This window comes from Staurois parvus, unplaced genomic scaffold, assembly GCF_062004578.1.
Source record: "Staurois parvus isolate SC_StPar_1 unplaced genomic scaffold, SC_StPar_1.0 ptg000635l, whole genome shotgun sequence".
NCBI lineage: Eukaryota > Metazoa > Chordata > Amphibia > Anura > Ranidae > Staurois > Staurois parvus.
Genome location: NW_028318431.1, coordinates 3,869,948 through 3,893,975, shown reverse-complemented (window position 1 = coordinate 3,893,975; position 24,028 = coordinate 3,869,948). Strand labels below are relative to the sequence as shown.

The 24,028-nt window shown below is 40.9% G+C and overlaps 1 protein-coding gene across 1 annotated transcript in view; it reads right to left on the bottom strand.

The window, feature by feature from the left end:
- Positions 1-24,028, bottom strand: part of LOC149449184 (LHFPL tetraspan subfamily member 7 protein-like) — a 280,876-nt gene that overhangs the window by 135,390 nt on the left and 121,458 nt on the right. Inside the window, exon 2 of the mRNA XM_089693662.1 lies at positions 4,696-4,834. Coding sequence (XP_089549788.1) covers positions 4,696-4,834 — 139 coding nt within the window. The remainder of the gene's footprint in view (positions 1-4,695; positions 4,835-24,028) is intronic.

Genomic DNA, 24,028 nt, shown 5'->3' with positions numbered 1-24,028 from the left:
GACATGTGACAGATAAACAGTGCTAAGAGCTATAAAACACAGGGAGAGTATAAGGAAGGAAGGAAGGAAGGAAGTTGGACACAAGAATTTACATTATTTGGGATCTTTAACAGTCTTGCAGCATAAACCTTTATACCGTATTATTCTACCTACTTATATCAGATTTGACTTTACAAGTATGCATGAAGTTTTGAGTTTTAATTGATGTAGTTTATAATATGTGTACAATATTTATGATAATGACATGTAAAATTCCTAACAAAGAAAACCAACTTGTTTTTTAAAGCCTAAATAACCTAAAGTGGACTTTTCAGTAACTTTATAAGTCTGCATGGATAAATTCCTGGCATGTTACAATATACAGCAACAGTATATTTTCTCAATAAAGCTGAACCTTTTATCATTTAAAAAACAATTCTTGAACCTCTGACTGTGACAGTTTCGACTGTTAAGAGATAATATCATCAGTCTGCTGCAGACAGGAGAAAGCATTTACTCAGTCTCTTCTCCCATGTGATCAGACTGCAACATTGTAATTTGTATCAAGTCAAGTGGACAAGCAGTTGCGCATGGGGCTGATTTGTCAACACAGGCAAGAACTGCACAGGCACCAGGATTTACATGATCGTGTCATCTCTGAACCAGCATTTCATTCCAGGATATAGATACTAACCATGGCGGATGTCTGAGCAAAGATGGCACCGAGAAAGAAAGATGTAAGCATGAAGGCAGGTTAGTACCATAATCTGCATGAAAAGTAATAAATACTTAGCCATTACTTAGCATACAAATCCAAAGCTAGGTTAGCTAATAAATGTTAGAACTTAAAACTCCAAAATGTCCATATTGATTGACCCTCTACAGGTCTGCATTAACAAATGATGTTTTTTCTTTTATCATTGCACAACAGTTCTGACGTCATCAATCAGGGTAAGAGGCAGCAGGATAGCTAATATTTACTGCAATAAATGTTTACACTGGCAGGCATCCCACTTCTATCCAGGTAAACCTTAAGGACATTTTGCTATCTCACTTCTATTCAGTTAGACTCGCAGGTCACAACGCCATCCCACTACTGTCCAGTTGAACCTGAAGGGCACTATGCCACCCCACATATATCCAGTTAGACTTGAAGGGCGCAATGCCATCCCACTACTGTCCAGTTAGACCTGTAGGGTACTATGCCATCCCACAAGTATACAGTTAGACCTGCAGGGCAAAATGCCATCCCACCACTGTCCAGTTAGACCTGCAGGGTACTATGCCATCCCACAAGTATACAGTTAGACCTGCAGGGCAAAATGCCATCCCACCACTGTCCAGTTAGACCTGCAGGGTACTATGCCATCCCACAAGTATACAGTTAGACCTGCAGGGCAAAATGCCATCCCACCACTGTCCAGTTAGACCTGCAGGGTACTATGTCATCCCACAAGTATACAGTTAGACTTGCAGGGCGCAATGCCATCCCACCACTGTCCAGTTAGACCTGTAGGGTACTATGCCATCCCACAAGTATACAGTTAGACTTTCAGGGCAAAATGCCATCCCAGCACTGTCCAGTTAGACCTGTAGGGTACTATGCCATCCCACAAGTATACAGTTAGACCAGCAGGGTACACTTCCATTTCACTACTATCCAGTTAGACCTGCAGGGTATATTCCATGCCATTTCTCTCCAGTTTGATCTACAGGACACTATGTCATCTCACTACCACCCAGTTAGGTCTGCAGGACACTATGGGATCCCATGCCTGTCCATTTAGACCTTAAGGGCACCATGCCATCTCGCTTCTTCCGCTTAGACCTGTAGGGCACTATTTAATGCCACTTTTTTCCAGTTATACAGTGGGGCAAAAAAGTATTTAGTCAGCCACCAATTGTGCAAGTTCTCCCACTTAAAAAGATGAGAGAGGCCTGTAATTGGTATCATAGGTAGACCTCAACTATGAGAGACAAAATGAGAAAAAAAATCCAGACAATCACATTGGCTGATTTGGAAAGAATTTATTTGCAAATTATGGTGGAAAATAAGTATTTGGTCACTTACAAACAAGCAAGATTTCTGTCTCTCACAGACCTGTACCTTCTTCTTTAAGAGGCTCCTCTGTCCTGCACTCATTACCTGTATCAATGGCACCTGTTTGAACTTGTTATCAGTATAAAAGACACCTGTCCACAACCTCAAACAGTGACACTCCAAACTCCACTATGGTGAAGATCAAAGAGCCGTCGAAGGACACCAGAAACAAAATTGTAGACCTGCACCAGGCTGGGAAGACTGAATCTGCAATAGGCAAGCAGCTTGGTGTGAACAAATCAACTGTGGGAGCAATAATTAGAAAATGGAAGACATACAAGACCACTGATAATCTCCCTCCATCTGGGGCTCCACGCAAGATCTCACCTCGTGGGGTCAAAATGATCACAAGAACGGTGAGAAAAAATCCCAGGACCACACGGGGGGACCAAGTGAATGACCTGCAGAGAGCTGGGACTAACGTAACAAAGGCTACCATCAGTAACACACTACGCCGCTAGGGACTCAGATCCTGCAGTGCCAGACGTGTCCCCCTGCTTAAGCCAGTACATGTCCGGGCCCGTCTGAAGTTTGCTAGAGAGCATTTGGATGATCCAGAAGAGGATTGGGAGAATGTCATATGGTCAGATGAAACCAAAATTGAACTGTTTGGTAGAAACACAACTCATCGTGTTTGGAGGAGAGAGAATGCTGAGTTGCATCCAAAGAACACCATACCTACTGTGAAGCATGGGGGTGGCAACATCATGCTTTGGGGCTGTTTCTCCGCAAAGCGACCAGGATGACTGATCCATGTACAGGACAGAATGAATGGGGCCATGTATCGTGAGATTTTGAGTGCAAACCTCCTTCCATCAGCAAGGGCATTGAAGGTGAAACGTGGCTGGGTCTTCCAACATGACAATGATCCCAAACATACTGCCCGGGCAATGAAGGAGTGGCTTCGTAAGAAGCATTTCAAGGTCCTGGAGTGGCCTAGCCAGTCTCCAGATCTCCACCCCATAGAAAACCTTTGGAGGGATTTGAAAGTCCGTGTTGCCCAGCGACAGCCCCAAAACATCACTGCTCTAGAGGAGATCTGCATGAAGGAATGGGCCGACATACCAGCAACAGTGTGTGCCAACCTTGTGAAGACTTACAGGAAACGTCTGACCTCTGTCATTGCCAACAAAGGATATATAACAAAGTATTGAGATGAACTTTTGATATTGACCAAATACTTATTTTCCACCATAATTTGCAAATAAATTCTTTCCAAATCAGCCAATGTGATTGGATTTTTTTCCCCATTTTGTCTCTCATAGTTGAGGTCTACCTATGATGCCAATTACAGGCCTCTCTCATCTTTTTAAGTGGGAGAACTTGCACAATTGGTGGCTGACTAAATACTTTTTTGCCCCACTGTATCTGCAGGACACTATGTCATTTAACTTCTATCCAGTTAGAACTGCAGGGCACTAAGGCAACTCACTTCCATCCAGTTAGGTCTGCAGGACATTATATGATCCCACGTCTATCCATTTAGACCTGTAGGGCACTATACTATCTCACATCTTCCAGTCCAATCTGCAGGGCGCTTTCATGTCACTTCTCTCCAGTTAGATCTGCAGGACACAATGTAATCCTACTTTTTTTCAGTTAGATCCACAGGGCACTATGCCATCCCACATCTTAAAGCTTTCGTGTTGTTGTCTGATTCTGAGCCTACAAATGTGAAGATCAGGTATTTTTACTCAATGTGGGTGCCTCGTAAAGAAGAAGAAAGGCACTGCAGGACACAGATTCATGTGACAAAAGGCTACATGACTACCCAGAGGCACATGAGGGCGCCACTAGAAATAGGTTATATAAACCTCAAATTAATTCAAAGTAGATCAAAGAAGAACATCTGAGATTGTCACAGGTGGAAAGATTCCTTCATGGTAGTAACAGTTTGTTGAATTGATTTCAATTCTATAGTTACTCTATAAGTCTAACAAATAAGTATAATGAATAAGCATACCAGTGTTGGGCCAATCAGTGCTCTCACATGGAAAGCCATGTGTAAACTATGACTCAAACAACGCGTCTTTCCGTTTCTGGCTGAAGTGTACAACATTGGGTAAAAAAAGCTAAGCATTGTATATGTGTCTGCAGAGGTCTGCATTAAAGTGCCCCTTTTGATGTTTTCTGCATAGACAAAGAACATATTTACTTTAAGCCATAAGGAAGTATTTTTTCCATGTTGAAAGTGAATAAGACTTTTTTTTATTGAAATTAGCTGCCTAAAGGTCTTATGGGGCTGACAAATGTTCTTTTTAAGAAACAGTGGAGAACTATGTTTGGGTTTACCAAAGAGGCCTATGGCTGTTAGCTACAGTTCTGGTGGGAACATTTTAATGAAGCCTTGATTCCACTCCAAACTGCAATGCCGGCCAAGAGGGTAGCAAAGCTAAGTCAGGAGGGCCACGTGTTGGGCATCACTGCCAAAGCCCTCAATACAAATACATGAATACTTATCCAACACCATGACACTTCAGTGCTAGCAGCACTTGGTATTCCTTGTACTTCCATATCCTTCAGAGAGCCAGAAGCTGCCTGCTCTGCGTCATGCCAGTAAAGAGTTACTCACACTACAGAAATAATTTTTTTTAAAACCTCAAGTAGAAGGTTACCTGCTGCTGTCTGCATGTATCCTGCGAGCGTACACAGCCGTCTTTCGCACAATCCACTGGGAAGAAACAAGGTCACGATGGCTAGCAGACAGCTCATAACCAGGAGAGCGCAACCTCCAGAACACAGCACGGCACTTGTCTGGAATCACACAGAAAAAAATGGCTCTGTCAGTTAATTGTACACAAAGGCTTAAACACAACAAGGAGCATATGTCAAGTTATACTTAAAAGGTAAAGTATCATCAAAGAATTGTACCAACAATATGTAGTGCAATATAAGGCCTAAATCAATCATGGACAACAAGCAGCTATCAAGCTGTCAAGGAACTGTAAGTCCCACCATGCCCTGCCAACCTCCGACAGGAAGGCTATTCAGGAAAACAGGTATAATACTAGAACAGGTAAGTGAGTATCATGTCTAAAACACCCTTATGTCAGTGTCCCACCCCCTCCACAGCCGAGCACTCCAGTGAGCACTCTAGGGGAAGAGCAGAGAGCTGACAGTCACGACTCCCTCCTCAGAGCGGATGGGAGAACTGAGTGATCAGCAGTGATTGATCGCTCAGTTCTCAGTGCAGAGCTGGCAGAGAACAGATGCAGCATCGGATCGATGCTGCATCCACCTAGGGCCAGTTCACACTACATGCATTTCAGTGTGCTTATTTTTGCATCCAAAACACACAGAAAGTAGGTTATATGGTTGTCAATGTCATAGTTCACATCAGTGTTTGCAGTCCCAGTGCGTTCCAGATGCAGACAAAAAAGTAGAACAGGCTGTATTTTTCCTGCACAGAGTACTGGAACACAGTGAAACACATCAAAACTGCACCGGAATAGAGTGTGGTGTGAACTGCAAGCAAAAACGTATCCAGAATGCATCTAGAGTGCGTTTTTGTGGTGTGAACTGGCCCTCAATGTTTTTTGGGGGATTTTTCCAGAAAGCCATACTTCTCTTTTAAAGTGTAACAAAAAAACAAAACTTTTTTTGTTTTGGATAGAGTGGAGAGGGATTAGAACACCTATCAGTTTTACTGCTGTCTGTGCAACCCCCCCAGCCTTCTTTGGTGGGAGATTCACCCTCTTTATTTGTCCTTGACATAAGAAAACTAATAGAAGGGAAACTTCCAATGGAGGCACTAGGTCTGGTGACCATGATGGAGTGATTTCCTTTCACTTCCTGTATTGGCCCAGGGAAAATTACCCCAATGGGACACAGATGGCAAAAATAAATATATATATATATATATATATATATACAGTGAAGGGAATAAGTATTTGATCCCCTGCTGATTTTGAATGTTTGCCCACTCACAAAGAAATGATCAGTCTAAAAATCGAATGGTAGGTGTACACCGAGAGACAGAATAGCAACAAAAATTCAAAAGTAATGCATGCCTAACAAATTATGCACTGATTTGCATGTTCATGAGGGAAATACGCATTTGGTCCCCTATCATTCAGCAGGATTTCTGGCTACCAGGTGTCTTTATCACAGGTAACAAGCTGAAATTAGAAGCAGTCTCTTAAAGGGAATGCTGTTAATCTCATTTTGTTACCTGTATAAAAGACACCTGTCCACAGGAGCAATCAAACAATCAGATTCCAAGCTCTCCACCATGGCAAAGACCAAAGAGCTGTCCAAGGATGTCAGGGACAAGATTGTAGACCTACACAAGGATGGACTGGGCTACCAAACTATCGCCAAGCAGCTTGGGGAAAAGGTGACAACAGTTGATGCAATCATTCGCAAATGGAAGAAACACAAAACAACTGTCAGTCTCCCTAGGTCTAGTGCACCATGCAAGATCTCACCTTGTGGAGTGTCAATGATCATGAGAACAGTAAGGAATCATCCTACACCTCAGGATCTTGTCAATGATCTCCAGGTACCTGGGACCACAGTCACCAAGAAAACAATTGGTAACACACTACGCCGACAAGGATTGAAATCCTGCAGTGCCCGCAAGGTCCCTCTGCTGAATGATGCAGAGGAGGACTGATTGAAAGTGTTGTGGTCAGATGAGACCAAAATCAAACTCTTTGGCATCAACTCAACTCGCTGTGTTTGGAGGAGGAGGAATGCTGCCTATGATCCCAAGAACACCATCTCAAATATCAAACATGGTGGTGGAAACATTCTGCTTTGGGTGTGTTTTTCTGCTAAGGGGACAGGACAACTGCACTGCATCAAATGGACAATGGACGGGGCAATGTACCGTCAAATCTAGGGTGAGAACCTTCTTCCCTCAGCCAGGGCATTGAAAATGGGTCGTGGATGGGTGTTCCAGCATGACAATGATCCAAAACACACGGCCAAGGCAACAAAGGAATGGCTCAAGAAGAAGCACATTAAGGTCCTGGAGCGATCTAGCCAGTCTCCAGACCTTAATCCGATTGAAAATCTGTGGAGGGAGCTGAAAATTCGAGTTGCCAAACGTCAGCCGCCAAACCTTAAAGACTTGAAGAGGATCTGCCAAGAGGAGTGGGCCAAAATCCCTCCTGAGATGTGTGCAAACCTGGTGGCCAACTACAGGAAACGTCTGACCTCTGTGATTGCCAACAAGGGATTTGCCACCAAGTACTAAGTCATGTTTTGTGAAGGGGATCAAATACTTATTTCCCTCATGAACATGCAAATCAGTGCATAATTTGTTACACGTGCATTTCTTTTGAATTTTTTGTTGCCATTCTGTCTCTCAGTTTTACAATACACCTACCATTAGATTTTTAGACTGATCATTTCTTTGTGAGTGGGCAAACATTCAAAATCAGCAGGGGATCAAATACTTATTTCCTTCACTGTGTATGTATATATGTATATATATATATATATGTATATATATATTATTGTATAGAATAGTGTATATGGAAGTTTTCTATTTTTCTTTTTTTCTCTATTGGTTGAACTAGATGGACTTGTGTCTTTCTTTCAACCTAACTACGTAGCTATATGTAATAGAAAACAGAGGACAAAATTCTGCTAAAATAATATGGCTTCTAATCTTACACCACTGTAGGTGTTAAAGAACGCTTCAATATTTTATATGCAGTTTTATATTTGTATGAGAACTCTCAAATAAATATTTGAGAATGCTAACACAGTTTCTTATTTTGGATCTATTTTGGCTATAATGATGCTTTAAACCACATGCTTAGTCTGCATGTGGCAATGGTGGAACAGAAGCACAATGAACAGTGAAAAAACAAATTATAGAGAATCATCTCTGCTCCCATGAGAATAGCAGCTGGCTCTTCCATCCCATTTGAACTAAAATCCAGAGAACAGCAAATGTGATGATATCAGGATGATACCAAATTGGTTTTCTTATACAACAGAGCCAGCAGGAAGCCTTGAAAATGTCTTCGCAACTTGACCCACACCGTTCAGTAGCAGGTAATACAGACTGGGGGGAATAGCACTGAAAGGGGCAGGAGTTACTAGAGTAACACATCAATGAATGAATAATAAAAACAGTAATAATTATAATCCAATTTTATAGGAATCAAATAAAAAAACAAGCAAATGTAAAAATTAATAATACATATTTGTTGGAAATTAATAAAAAGTAATAAAAACACACAAGCACTTGACTTGTATACATACCCAAAACCTTTTTTTTTAAGTTGTGGATATAATATAAGGAGGGGTAGTAAAAAACTCCACAGGTTCTTTTTTTTTCACATTTGTTCTTTTGGGGAGATTTCTCTTTACCCACTTGCCCTCCAGAAGGTTTTACCTCCTTCCTGACCAGGCCACTTTTTGCTATTCGGCACTATGGTACCTTAACTGACAATTGCGCGGTCATGCAACACTGTATCCAAATGAAATTTATATAATTGTTTTCACACAAATAGAACTTTCTTTTGCTGGTATTTGATCACCACTGGGTTTTTTATTTTTTATTATACAAACGAACAAAAGACCAAACATTTCAAAAAGAAAACAATATTTTTTACTTTACTGCAATAAAACATATCCAATAAAAATTTTAAAAATCTTATTTCTTCATAAATTTAGGCCAAAATGTATTCTGCTACATATTTTAGTAAAAAAAATTCCAATAAGCCTAAATGATTTAGTTTGCATGAAAGTTATAGCATTTACAAACTATGGTATAAAAACTGGAAATTGTATTCATTTTTTTTTCTCTACTACTAATGGCAGTGATCAGCGACTTATAGCGGAACTGCGATAGTACTTCCCCTGTCACCATTTTTCTCTTGGTGTCAGGAAAACTTGTCAGAAGTGATTCATACTGAAAGCAGAGGAACGAGGCAGCAGACAGAAATAACATTGATTGCTCTTGAGACAAGTACACACTATGGAGGGATATGTTTTGTTCATATTTCATGTCTGATGTTTACAACCACTTTAAAAACAAAAAAATGGTTTTCAAAATATTTTCCAGATACTCACAGCAACATTTTCATGACTGTTGGACAGAAATGATAGTAGGAAGCTGATTGGATACCGTGTGAAGCAAGGAATTTTCATTTAGCTTACTTTTTACAAAGTGCAAGGCTTAACTGAAGGCAGCTCATGTCAGCCTAATCTGATTGGATTTTTTTACTATATTACCAAGGTTTTGGACCAGGGTGGTGCTGTGGACATAGCATATCTGAATTTCAGCAAGGCATCTGATACAGTTTCACATAATGATCTAACACAAAAGTTGTACAAGCTAGGAGTTAGCCCTTGAGTGGTTCATTGGATATGCAGCTGGCTAAAGGATAGATACCAGAATGTGGTTGTAAATGAGGTTAATTCGGAACAGAGACCAGTCATTAGCAGTCTACCACAAGGCTGTGTACCGGGTCCTGTTCTATTTAATTTATATGTAAGTGATATAACTAAAGGTTTGTTGGATAAGGTATGTCTTTTTGCTGATGATACCAAGGTGGGGAATAAAGGTGATATCCCTGGAGGTGTATGTAACATGGAACATGATTTGGCATTGCTGGAAGATTGGTCAAAGAAGAGGAAACTGCAATTGAATGTTTCTAAATGTAAAATAATGCACCTAAGGAAAAAGAATTCCTTGAGAGATTACAACATTGGGGGTACAGTGTTGGCCAGCACTACAGAGGAAAAGGACTTGGGGGTACTTATTTCAGATGATCACAAAATGAGCAAACAGTGTGACCAGGCAGTGGGGAAAGAGACTAGAATTCTAGGATGCATCACTAGAGGGGTCACCAGCAGGAGGAAGGAGGTCCTGGATTCCCCTATATAGATCTATAGTTAGACCTCATTTAGAATACTGTATCCAGTTCTAGATTTAGAATATTGTGTCCAGTTCTGGAGGCCTCACTTACAAAAAGATATTGATTATTAAGTTCTATCTTAATAGAACGAGTCTACAGACGGGTAACAAAAATAGTGAAAGGTCTGAGGGATAAAACATATCCAGAGTGACTTCAGGAACTTAACATGTACAGTCTGGAGGAAAGAATGGAAAGGGAAGACATGGTTGAAACCTTTAAATACATCAAGGGGGTGAATAAGGTTTAGAAGGGCAGTATTTTCAACAAAAATCAAGAACATGGGGACATGACCTCAAACTAACTAGAGGAAAGTTCAAAACTAATCTCAGAAAGTACTATTTTACTGAAAAAGTAGTTGATGCTTGGAATAAATATCCAGCAGAGGTAATGAGCCAGTCAACAGTAAATAGCTTCAAACATGCTTGGGACAAGCATAGATCTATACTCAGACCAAAAAGTTAACAAAAAAACAAAAACAAAAAAAAAACTCCAAAAAAAACAAAAACTAAAATAAAACAAACACTCCCCCCTCCACACACAAAAATAACGCAAAACAGCAACAACAAAAAAACGATAGGCCACTCAGTCTTTTTCTACCATCACCCTTCTATGTTTCTATGTCCAGGAGGTGGGCTTCATGATCCCTTGCCCTCTGCCTGCACTGTGCATACACAATGGGTTTCAAAGTGAGCAGCACAAATAAGGGTTGCAATACCCAGCTAAAATTTGCAACTGTGTAGGTCCTCTTTTTTAGTGGGGGAGATGACCTTAGGAAGCAGCCATGAAGTCAAAGCAGCCTCTTGCTTAATGAAAACATTGGAGCTATCTATAGTTGTATATGCTCTTCATTAGGAAGTGCATACAGGAAACTACGCACTATTGATGCAAAGCAGACCTTTAAGGCCATTTCTACTAAAAAGCTGTAACCAGCAAAAACGGTGTTACTGCTTGCTTTAAAAAAAGATGCAGCTGTCCTCACTGTACATCCATATACAGTGGGTATAAAAAGTCTACACACCCCTGTTAAAATGTCAGGTTTCTGTGATGTAAAAAAATGAGACAAAGATAAATAATTTCAGAACTTTTTCCACCTTTTAATGTAACCTATAAACTGTACAACTCACTTGAACAACAAACTGAAATCTTTTAGGTGGAGGAAGTAAAAATAAATAACTAAAATAATATGGTTGCATAAGTGTGCACACCCTTAAACCAATACTTTGCTGAACACCTTTTTATTTTATTCCAGTACTCAGTGTTTTTGGGTATGAGTCTATCAGCATGGCACATCTTAGCTTGGCAATATTTGCCCACTCTTCCTTGCAAAAACACTTCAAATCTGTCAGATTGTGAGGGCATCTCCTGTGCACAGCCCTCTTCAGATCACAACACAGATTTTTAATGGGATTCAGGTCTCGGCTCTGGCTGGGCTATTCCAAAACTTGAATCTTCTTCTGGTGAAGCCATTCCTTTGTTGATTTGGATGTATGCTTTGGGTCGTTGTCATGCTGAAAGATGAAGTTCCTCTTCATTTTCAGCTTTCTAGCAGAAGCTTGAAGGTTTTGTGCCAATATTGACTGGCATTTGGAACTGTTCATAATTCCCTCTACCTTTACTAAGGACCCAGTTCCACCTGAAGAAATGATGCTGCCACCGCCATTCTTCACTGTGGGTTTGGTGTTCTTTTGGTGATGTGCAGTGCTGTTTTTGCTCCAAACATAAATTTTTGAAATTATGGCCAAAAAGTTCAACCTTGGTTTCATCAGACCATAACACATTTTCCAACATGCTTTTGGGAGACTTCAGATGTGCTTTTTGCAAAATTTAGCCGGGCTAGGATGTTTTTCTTCGTAAGAAAAGGTTTCTGTCTTGCCACTCTACCCCATAGACCAGACATATGAAGAATACAGGAGATTGTTGTCACATGTACCACACAGCCAGTACTTGCCAGATATTCCCGCAGCTCCTTTAATGTTGCTGTAGGCCTCATGGCAGCCTCCCAGACTAGATTTCTTGTCATCTTTTCATCAATTATGGAGAGACGTCCAGTTCTTGGTGATGTCACTGTTGCGCCATATTTTCTCCACTTGATGATGACAGTCTTCACTGTGTTCCATGGTATATCTAATGCCTTGGAAATTCTTTTGTACCCTTCTCCTGACTGATACCTTTGAGATCCCTCTGATGCTTTGGAAGCTCTCTGCGGACCATGGCTTTTGATGTAGGATGTGACTAAGAAAATGTCAGGAAAGACCTAAAAGAACAGCTGAACTTCATTTGGAGTTAATCAGAGGCACTTTAAATGATGGCAAGTGTGTACTGACTCCTATTTAACATGATTTTGAATGTGATTGCTTAATTCTGAACACAGCTACATCCCCAGTTATAAGAGGGTGTGCACAGTTATGCAACCACATTATTTTAGTTTTTTTAAGTTTACTCCCCCACCCTAAAAGATTTCAGTTTGTTTTTAAATTGAGTTGTACAGTTTATAGGTCACATTAAAGGTGGAAAAAGTTCTGAAATTATTTATCTTTGTCTCATTTTTTTACATCACAAAAACCTGACATTTTAACAGGGGTGTGTAGACATTTTATATCCACTGTAAGTAAGTGTCAGGTAATAGTATAATATTACTATGGTACGGGCAGCACAGTGGCTTGATGGTTAGCACTTCCACCTGGCAATACTAGAATTGTTGGTTCAAATCCCATCCACGGCACCATCTGCCTGGAGTTTTCATGTTCTCCCTATGCCTGTGTGGGTTTCCTCTAGGTATTCCAGTTTCCTCCCACACTCCTAAGACATGCTGGTAGGTGAATTGGCTCCTGTCTAAATTGGTCCTAGTATGTGTACAGTTGCAAGAAAAAGTATGTGAACCCCTTGGGATTATGTGGAGTTTTGCATGAATTGGGCATAAAATGTGCTCTGAACGTCATCTAAGTCACAACAATAGAAGAACACAGTCTGCTGAACATAATACTACACAAACATTAGATGTTGCCATGGTTTAATTGCACATAACATGTAAACATTCACAGTGCAGGGAGGAAAAAGTATGTGAGGCCCTAGCTTAATGACTTCTCCCAGAGCTAATTGGAGCCAGGAGTGAGCCAACCTTGACTCCAATCAGTGTGATGATATTGGATGTGTTGCTGACAGCTGTCCTGCCCTTAAAAAACACACACCTGTTTTGGGTTTACTGGTTTCAAGAAGCACTGTCTGATGTGAACCATGCCTCGCACATTTTATGCCCAATTCATGCAAAACTCCACATAATCCCAAGGGGTTCACATACTTTTTCTTGCAACTGTATATATGAATGTAAGTTAGAGACTTGAGATTGTACGCCCCTGATGTGAATGTACAAGATATATGTAAAGCGCTGTGTAAATTGATGGTGCAGTATAAGTACCTGTAATAAATAAATGGTAGTAATAATAACAGTATAATGTGATGCAATAAAATAGCAACACAACAGTATAACCTGCTTCCATGCAATGCTCATTATCATGTATATATGTATTTATTAATGAACACATTTCTGTGATGTGTTCAGTAAATACAGTTGAGAGACATGGAAGATCTGACCTTCACTTTAATTGATCTGAGGAACAATAAAGAACAGTCCCTGGATATGGAGTATAATGCAATGACGTAGAAGCCCTGGCAGCAAATGTGATTTAGTGCGCAGCTGGTATTCATAGCAGTGCACTCTGCAGGACTTCTGCAATGATTCACTTGGCTGGTCTACTTATCCTACTTAATAAAATGACCACTGGAATTCTTTTCCATTTTTGAGATAGCATGGCGGGTTGCATTATTAGCTTCACAATGTTTAGGCAAAAGACACAGTCCTGCAAAACCCAATGTCCGTTTATTTATCACTTAAAAAAAAGCAGCTGATATTTCATGGTCAACAGTCACATTTTTATGAATTTACAGATACAATCAAAGGAAAAAAAAGCGCATTTATTGAAATCATCAAAACACATTTGGATTTTTTTGCTATAATGGTGTGCCCATCAAATGTTATCCCGTTTCTGCAACAATTTGGGAAAACCACTGACTACGTTAAAAATACGTTAAAATGTTACAAAACCCAGGACCCTGCATTCACTATATATGGACTCCCACAGTACACAGAACATGGCAATGCAATTACTTTAGTAAAACTAAACTGCTAAAAACCTTTTCTAATCAGCTGTCGTGTGACTTTTATCAGTGTCCAACAGAGCACTGGTTAAAGCTTGTAGGAGGAGTTTTCATTCTCCACTGATTGCCCTGTGAAGCACTGATTGGCCCTGTGCTGAAGACATGCACCCCCTCCCCCCCCCCCCCAAGAAAAAAAAACTCTAGCAATACTCAAAAACTGAGCATGTGCAGCTTGCCCCCAAGGCTCTGTTCTATCAGCAGATGGATTGGGGACAGTAGAAGAAGGAGAGGATCAGAGGAGTCAGGATCAAATATAATTTTTACACAATGCAGAGGATTAACCCCTTAGGTTCCACAGTGAGTATAACAAGCATGCTTTACTGCATATACAGACTGATTTTACTGCTGTAGGTTTAATAACACTTTAAGTGTCTAAGAAATATTGTAATTTACAGAGTAGACTCTGAATTTGAAGTATTATAACACTTTTGTAAATGGTGTATTGTTTTTTTTTTCCATAGATCTATGCATCCTATCTAAAAGAGGGACATTAGTAGAGGAGAGGGGACAGAGGGATATAAAGCGGAACTCCAGCCTTACCTTCAGTCTTGTACAGATGTAAAGGGTCCTCCCCTGTACTGCATTTATTTGCTCTGATTTTACTGCATACTATGAGCTTCTCACAGTGTGCACTAGAATATACAGCAAGTCAGGTAGAGCTCATCTCATTTCCTGGCTGGAGGATGTCCAGCGTCATCTAGCTGTTTCCTCCCCAGCCTTACTATCTTGGCCTGCTCCTTTTATTAACTGGACTTCAATTCTTTCAATCATGTCCATCAAGGCCTCCTTCCAAGAGCCAGCCTACTACATAACTCCTTCAAAGAGCAGCACTAAGGCAGGGTGCTGTGATGTTTTCAGGAAATTATTTACAGCACCCTACCGACCCCTTCTACCAGCCAAGATCTACCTGCTTTGCATAGAGAAGCACAGACACCTAGTGATGACATCACTGGGTTTAAAATAAAGTATGTAGCAAAAACCAGAAATGTTTCACTAAACTGTAATTGGAAGGTTGATAGGGGGGGAAGGAACCGGCTATATGCAATATGAGATTAAACTTTAGCTTTAAGTCCTAAATAGGGATACTTAATAGCTACATTATTGTAAATACAGACTGAAGAACCTAGTCAGGATCAGGATGGCAATTCTGGATTTTTCCTGTAGTGGTGCTAAAAGTATTTGTGGACTTTTGATGGCTTAAAGGGCTGCTCAGTGTCATTGAACAGTGTGTTCTCACCATAAAGTATAATATAGTACAGTGTAGCTATGGGCAAAAAAATAAAAGCATATATATCGTAATGCAGTCTGTCATAATACTGTATGTGACACAGCAGGTTTTGTAACATAGCTGTATTACATGTTGATTGTACCAGTAGATTCATTTGTTTCCACTTCCTGTAACAGTGTGACAACACTGTTCATTCAGTAGTCAAATTGCACAGCAGTGTGGTCACCGTGGGGACAGGTTAGTCTTTAATGGACATGTAGTGTTAAACTTTAAGCAAGGGCCATTCAAATTAAAGAAGAGCTTTAGTCTGTACTGTACTGTAGGTGCTGACGTTTAATCAATGGACACTTACCTGTCCAGGAGTCCAGCTCCGTCCTCACCTGGGCCGGCTTTTTGCTGATCTTTGGGTCCCCGGCTCAGTCATGTTTACTGTGGGAAGCTGGCTGTTATTCCCCACCCCCCAAAAAAATGCCAAAAGTTGAGGGCAAGGGGGATGGAGGGCATAAAGCAGACATTCTCATTTAGGGTGAAGTTCTGCTTTAAAACCTAACTCCAGCTACCACTTCTTAAGTGGTCTTGACTTTCTTTGTCGCAGACACTCTCACTGTAACGTATCGGGATATTTTGGGGAAAAGTAAATAAAGGTGAACTAGCCCTTTAATGCTTGTGACAGCCTGCAACATGTCATCTTTTATTTTGCCCATAGTTCCACTTTAATAATGTAAAGCCTTTACAAATTTTGCACCTGCAGCATATTAAATGGTTATTGATAGCACCACTTTTATTTTACAAAGCAGCTGTTAATAAGTTTGGTTCAAATGTGGACTAAATACCAATGGCAGGGCTGAAATACACTATATTGCCAAAAGTATTGGGATGCTTTCCTTTACACGCACATGAACTTTAATGGCATCCCAGTCTTACGCCGTAGGGTTCAATACTGAGTTGGCTCACCCTTTGCAGATATAACAGCTTCAACTCTTCTGGGAAGGCTGTCCACAAGGTTTAGGAGTGTGTCTATGGGAATGTTTGACCATTCTTCCAGAAGCGTATTTGTGAGGTCAGGCACTGATGTCGGACTAGAAGGCCTGGCTCACAGTCTCTGCTCTAGTTCATCTCAAAGGTGTTCTATTGGGTTGAGGTCAGGACTCTGTGCAGGCCAGTCAAGTTCCTCCACCCCAAACTCGCTCATCCATGTCCTTATGGACCTTACTTTGTGCACAGCCATGATGGAACAGGAAGGGGCCATCCCCAAACTGTTCCCACAAAGTTGGGAGCATGAAATTGTCCAAAATGTCTGACGCCTTAAAAGTGCCCTTCACTGGAACCAAGGAACCAAGTCCAACCCCTAAAAAACAGCAGCTCACCATTATCCCCCTTCCACCAAACTTTACACTTAGCAGAATGCATCAGGCAAGTACCGTTCTCCTGGCAACCGCCAAACCCAGATAAGTCCATCGGATTGCCAGAGAAGCGTGATTCGTAACTCCAGAGAACACGTCACCACTGCTCTAGAGTCCAGTGGCAGCGTGCTTTACACCACTGCATCCGATGCTTTGCACTGCACTTGGTGATGTAAGGCTTGGATGCAGCTGCTCAGCCATGTAAACCCATTCTATGAAGCTCGGTACGCACTGCTGTGTTAATCTAAAGGCCACACAAAGTTTGGAAATTTTTAGCTATTGACTCTGCAGACAATTAGCGATTTCTGCGCACTGTGAGCTACAGCATGCTCTGACCCCGCTCTGTAATTTTACGTCGCCTACTACTTCCTGGCTGAGTTGCTGTTGTTACCAGTTGCTTCCACTTTGTTATAATGCCATTAACAGTTATTATTATTATTATAATACAAGATTTATATAGCACCAACAGTTTGCTCAGCGCTTTACAATATAACGGGAGACAATACAGCAACAATACAGTTCAATACAAGAGGGTTAGGAGGAGCTTACAATCTAAGAGGGAGGGGCTAGTGGAACAAAAGGGAATAACTGTAGTGGATGGACTGGTAGGAGGAATAGAAGATTCCATTATTAGTTGAGGGCAGGATAGGCATCCCTGAAGAGATAGGTTTTCAGAGATCGCCTAAAAGTGAGCAGAGTAGGCGATAGTCTGATAAATTGAGGTAGAGAGTTCCAGAGGATGGGGAAGCTCTGGAGAAGTCCTGGAGACGAGCATGGGAGGAGGAGACAAGGGAGCTAGAGAGCAGGTCGTGCGAGGAGCGGAGAGTATGGTTTGGGTGATATTTGGAGACAAGATCAGTGAGAGAGTTATAAATGGCTTTATATGTTATTGATAATGTTTTGAATTTTATCCGTTGGGCAATTGGAAGCCAGTTGAGGGATTGGCAGAGAGGGGTGGCAGATATGGAGCGGTTGACGGTGGAATATTCAGTAGAAAGGAAATTTTACGGATGGACTTATTACACAGGTGGCAACCTATCATGGTACCATGCTTGAATTCACTGAGCTCCTGAGAGCGACCCATTCTTCACAAATGTTTGTAGAAGCAGTCTGCATGCCTAGCTGCTTGATTTTTATACACCTGTGACCATGGAGCTAATTGGAACACCTGAATCCAATGATTTGGAGGGGTGTCCCAATACTTTTGGCAATATAGTGTATATTGTCATAGGGAGAAAATAAAAAGACATAGAAAATGGTTTTGCCCATAAAATCTACATGACAACCCGGATGGAAATGTAGAATTGCCATAGGTATAGTGTGAGTACTGTACAGGAACCATAAAGGATGATTCGCTGGACTGAAATACGACTTTAATATGAAGAGCCATCAGATTTGTAAAGCACTGCTTCGGAGATTATTGATTTTATCTTTTTTAATTTATTGTTTTCTGAGGGTGTATAGGAAGGTCACTGCTTAGTTAATATGTAAATCTCACAAAACCAATATATACTGAATCTTATGCATTCCCTAAGAGAGTGCTTAACAGAAAAACAATATTATTTACATAAGGATACTGTAAATTCCCTGGTGGCCATGCAGAATTCAACTTGAATATATTATTGAGAAATAAACAAAACAAACATTTATTCAACTTGTTTGGCTACTGCCCAATTTTATAGCTTGGTCTCCTAAAATGTGAAATCAGGCGTGGTACCTGATGAATTCTGTGTCTACCTAGTCACAATGGGGTTGATTTACTGAAACTGGAGAATGCAAAATCTGGTGTAGCTGTGCAAGGTAGCTAATCAGCTCCTAACTTCAGCTTGTTCAGTTAAAAAATACATGGAAGCTGATTGTTCTCTATGCAGAACTGCACCAGATTTTGCACTCCAGTAAATCAACCCCAGGTCATACACATTGTGCTTGTGTGTTGCAGAGTATGTAGCACATCCAAGGAAAGACTACTTGGGAATCTATAGAGAGGAACACTATCATAGCCATGTCCATTGATCTGCTCATTAAGTAGGACTTCATGCTACATCAATTCTGTACATTTTACAGAAGAATCAAATCTGAAAGAGTGTGGCCAGCTATAATTTTCACAAAATGTGACTATTGACTAAAGGAAGTAGAGCCAGTAAAGGTTTTCCTCAAGGTAGTGCAATCTCTACATACAGGTCCTGATTTGGTTAAATGTCTTGATGGCTTAAAGCAGTATTAAATCCACAAGTAAACATTTATTATATTGCAGCTTACCAATTCTTAGGTGAGATTGCTGCATTATTTTACTTATCTTCCCTTATTTTCACCTGGTGATCTGCCCAGTAAGTCAGTTATTTTTCAAAAGAACAAGCTCTCCTACAAATGTATCAGTTAATACTGTTAAAACAAACCACTTAGCAGTTATAGGGCTCCCTACAATGATCAACTTTTATTTATTTATGTAAAAACTTTATCCCAAAAGGAAAAAAAAATCTGTTGCTGTAAAGAGAGAGCTGGAGCTTGGCTTCAGCTTGTTGGTGTAGATGAATCAGCTAGTGTATCTATACACTCCCCCCAGATTAACAATTCTGCTGTTCAAAGGTGCTCCCTGTGCTCCTTCAACCAGAGTACAGGCACTCTAAAACAGGAGATGTGTTACTGGCCAGATTACCAGGAGAAAACAGAGGGAAAAAGGCCGAAATTGGGAACCTGCAATATAATAAACTTTTGGTTTGGGTTTTAATACTACTTCAATAAAGGCACCAAGAGTTGAAACACTACCTTATATTGTATTAGTAATCACAATTCATTTTAGAAGTTGTCCCATCTCCATTTTCTTACCTGGATTATGTCACATAAAACAAATTTTCTCTGTAAATACCTCAGCATGTACAATATCTAAACCCACCAGTGTACAGTAAGTACTACTAGCAAATGTATCTATTTTATTCTGTTTCATTTTGTGACATAACAAGCATCCAGATATAATGTATGCTCCATAATATGATTTGGGTAGTGCCCATACCATGTTGTTCAGGCGTCCCTCTCTGGGCCATGCTTTATCTCCATGTAAATGGCCCATGATTGTGCACAGATGGCTTACAAAGACTTGCAAACCTGGCTTACAAAGACTTCCAAACCTGGCATATAATTACCACCTGTCCAGCCAAACCTGATTTCTACAGGGATGTTAAACCTGCTTAAAAATCTGACTCTGACCAGGTTCTGTCTGGTTTTTACGACCCAATCTTGTGTCCCCAGGATAACCATGGAAACCAACCTGATGTAAACCTCTGCGCCCTCCTTATCATTGATTAGGCAATAAATCAGCCCTTTATACTCGGAATACAAAATAAGTATTTATATCAACCTATTGATTTCTTTCCCCTTTTCTCCCTATATCCATGGTTATATTTTGCTCCATTTTTCATATTGGAAGTCTCTTTTGCATCTGCCTCTTACCTCCTCCAGGCTGCTGAGCCACTGCAAACCACAGCTTTATACAGCCTGTAGAGTCAGTGCTATTGATCGTTAACCAATTCCCAAATGCCTAATTGTGAAAGCAATTACATACACTGTACTTCATATTTTATCACTGTGCCTTATTTATTTCCGTCTAAAGGCCACATCATTTATAGAGAGCTTGTGTGTAACACAGAAGTGGCGATCAGCAGTCATTTAATAGATAACAGACTTGCTTCTGAGCACTACAATCTTGTTGGTAAACGTTTGGACCTTCAAGGGTCAAGAAATCTTCTCAAAAAGTTACCTTATCGTTTTACCCCCAACCTCCTTTAAGTAGGTGTAGTCCACTCTCCCCATCCCCCAAATTGCTATACTTACGTAGATTTCATTTCAAGGTCCATGGCATTGTTAGCATCTTTCTGCCTGTTTCTCGATCAGTCATCCTCGCCTAACCTGTTCTGGGGGCTGGCTGATGGCTGTGTACCAGCCCCATAGAAGTCTATGAGGCTGAACTGTGCAGGTGGCCAAGCCACATCACCGGTGAACTTCACATTCTTCTTCAGATGATGGGGAGATCCTAAGTGCTGTAAATACAGGTTCTGAGCAGGTGTAGTCCACCCTCCCCATCCTTCAAATCTTAGACTTACTGTAGGGCTCTTTTCCGAAGCCTGTGACTTTGTAAACAACCCTCTGCCTGCTTCTCGATCAGTCATCCTTGCCTATGCTTTTTGGTCCCATGGACTTCTATGGGGCTGATCCACAGCCATCTACCAGTCCCATAAAAGCCTATGGGGTGGAACCATGCAGGTGGCCCAAACGTCACAGGTGCTCTTCACCTTCTTGCTCAAGTGGTGCGGTTATTCTAAATGCTGTAAAGAGCAGAGCAACATCAATACTGCCCAACATTACAATATCAATACTGCCCAACTTTACAACATAAATACTGGCCGACAATAAAACATCAAACTGCCTGACATTACAACGTCAATACTGCTCTCAACAGCATTCTCTGTAGAGTTCAGCAAAGGGGCGAGTCCTTGACACCCTAGGTTCACAGGAAGTGAGATGAAGAACACTGGGATGCTTCAGCTCAGAAGAGAACTGCCACAAGAGAAGTGAGTAGGTTAGTCTGTGGGGGACGCACTGGAAAAAGAGTATAGCAGTTTCCATTTTAACTTCAGAAGGGCAATTTCATTTATATAGTGCTGATAATTTACACAGCACTTTACATGTGTATTGCATTCCCATCAGTGCCTGCCCTCAAGAAGCCTACAATCTAAGGTCCCTATCTCACATTCATACATACACATACTAGGGCCAATTTAGACAGGAGCCAGTTAACTTACCAGCATGTCTTTGGAGTGTTGGAGGAAACCAGAGTACCAGGAGGAAACCCACACAGGCACAGGGAGAACATGCAAACTCCATGCAGGTACTGTCATGGTTGGGATTCAACCTAATGTACAGCCAGGCAGAAGTATTAGCCGCTACATTACTCTGCTATGCTTTGTCCAAGGTGGATTTGAGTGTTAATATGAGACAGTCAAATAATAAACATTGTAACTAAAATAACTAAAACAAGTCATTATATATGTCGATTTCAGTTACTCATATGCAGAATGTTGATGTATGAGGTGTGGTCAATGTAAAAGTGTCAGATTGTACTTGTTGCCATGGTGGTCTGACTGCAGTTGACTAAAGGTATCCATAATTGTCTACGGGACATTATATGTGCCTATAGTTCTCTCCTAACAACAAATTAAATGTTAATCCCTCACTTAGTCATTTGGACACTTTAAAGCCAGTATGTGCATAGTAGAAAAAATTGCCAATAGGTAGAATTTTAAAAATGTATTTTTCTGCTATGCCTTATTGTAAATAAATCAATTTTTTTTTTAAACAAGCCCACACATGGTCATCAAAATTAAACAAAAAAATATGTTTTAAGTTTTCCTACTGTTTATGTATTAGAAATACATAATAAAAATACAAGGACATCCAGAGGTCTTTAACCAGCGTTCCAGCACTGATGTACGGCGCATTCAGGCCTGTGCCAAGAGTAGACTATAAATCTGAAATTTATGGTGAAAAGCTAAATTACTGCAGTGTAAGCTGGGCCCAGGGGAGAGGAGTTTTAGATGTATACACAATGACAGCTTGAAGGATCCCTAAATGTAATAAACGTATTACAAGTATTCAAAAGAGCAACTAATAGCAGACCCAGATATAAATGGAAAAAAGTTTCTAAAGCATGCTGAAGCTGAAGATATGTCAGATAAAACTGTACTCCTGAGGACATGTTTTAAAACCCCATGACAGCAGAGTCCGCCTGTAGTAGGCTGTAAATGGCTGATAACAAAGATGAACAGCTTGTCATATCCTTCATCAACCAGGCTGAAAAACTTATTAGAACATTTACATATACAGTATATTCCTGATGTAGGGGAGATGGCTTTTCTTACTAGATTAATAAATGGAATAAGAAGGTGAAAATTTCCTAATGCGTCAGCCAGTGCTGACAGGTAGCGAGTTTTTGGTAAGGCTTAAAGCGGAGTTCCAGATCTTTTTGTGTTTATTAAAATTCAGCAGCTACAAAAACTGTAGCTGGTGACTTTTAATAAACACACACCTGTCCTGGAGTCCAGCGATGTTCTCACCCGTGCCGTCCCTTCTTCCCTTCTTTCCTCCACGGTGCCGGCATCTCAACTGTGGGAACCAGGTTGTGACAGCTTGCGGCTTCACAGCCTGGTGCCCACTGCGCATGCGCGAGTCACGCTGCACTTCCTAATTGGTATGGCAGCTTCTGGGACCTGTGAAAGTTCCAAGGAGACTACGGGAGGGACGAGGGGGCCAAACTTCGCCGTAGTGAACTGAGCCGGAAGTGGGAGCGGGTACCTGTCAAAACCAGGCAAATAAGCGGAGCTTCCACTTTTGAGTGGAATTCTGCTTTTATAGTCAACTTTAGCCAACTGCATTGTGTCAGGGGGGTTTTACGTAAGTTTCCATTTTTTCATTAAACCGTTATTAAACCCAGGACCCTGCATTCAATATATCTAGTCTCCCACAGTACACAGAACATGGGAATGAAAATATTTTAGTAAATATAAACTGTAAATACCTTTTCTCATCAGCAGTATATAGCAGTCTTGTGACTATTAATGTCCGGCCAAGCACTGGTTAAAGCTTGTAGGAGGAGTTTTCATTCTCCTCTGACTGTCCTATGAAGCCTCATGACCCCTGACCCACCCTTTACCCGGACAGCGCTGATTGGCCCTGTGCTGATCACGTACACCCCCCCCCCCCAAAAAAAAAGCTTTCTAGCAATACACACCAAACTGTGCAGACTTACTGCTCTGTACTATGGTAGATGGAAAAGAAGGGGGAGGTCAAAGAAGACAGGGTCAAACAGCCTTTTTACAGAATGTGAAGGATTAACCGCTTAGGTTCCACAGTGAGTATAACAAGCATATACTGCATATACAGATTGATTTAACTGTTGCTGGTTTAGTAACACTTTAAAGAATGCCAGGCAAATTACAATAGGAGTTGTTTTTAATGCTGACACCTGAACAAATACAAAAAATGCCCCTCTCCAGGCATTACCTTTGTACTTCTAACTACCAGGTGACACTGAGGACAAATGTTGCCACTCTCCTTGTTCTTGTGTCACTTGGACATAGAGGGATTATGGTCACTGAAGCCATTCTATGTGCACATGCCTTCCTGTTCTGGTGTTTGGGTCAGCATGTGAGTAAAGTATCAGCAGGTGGTG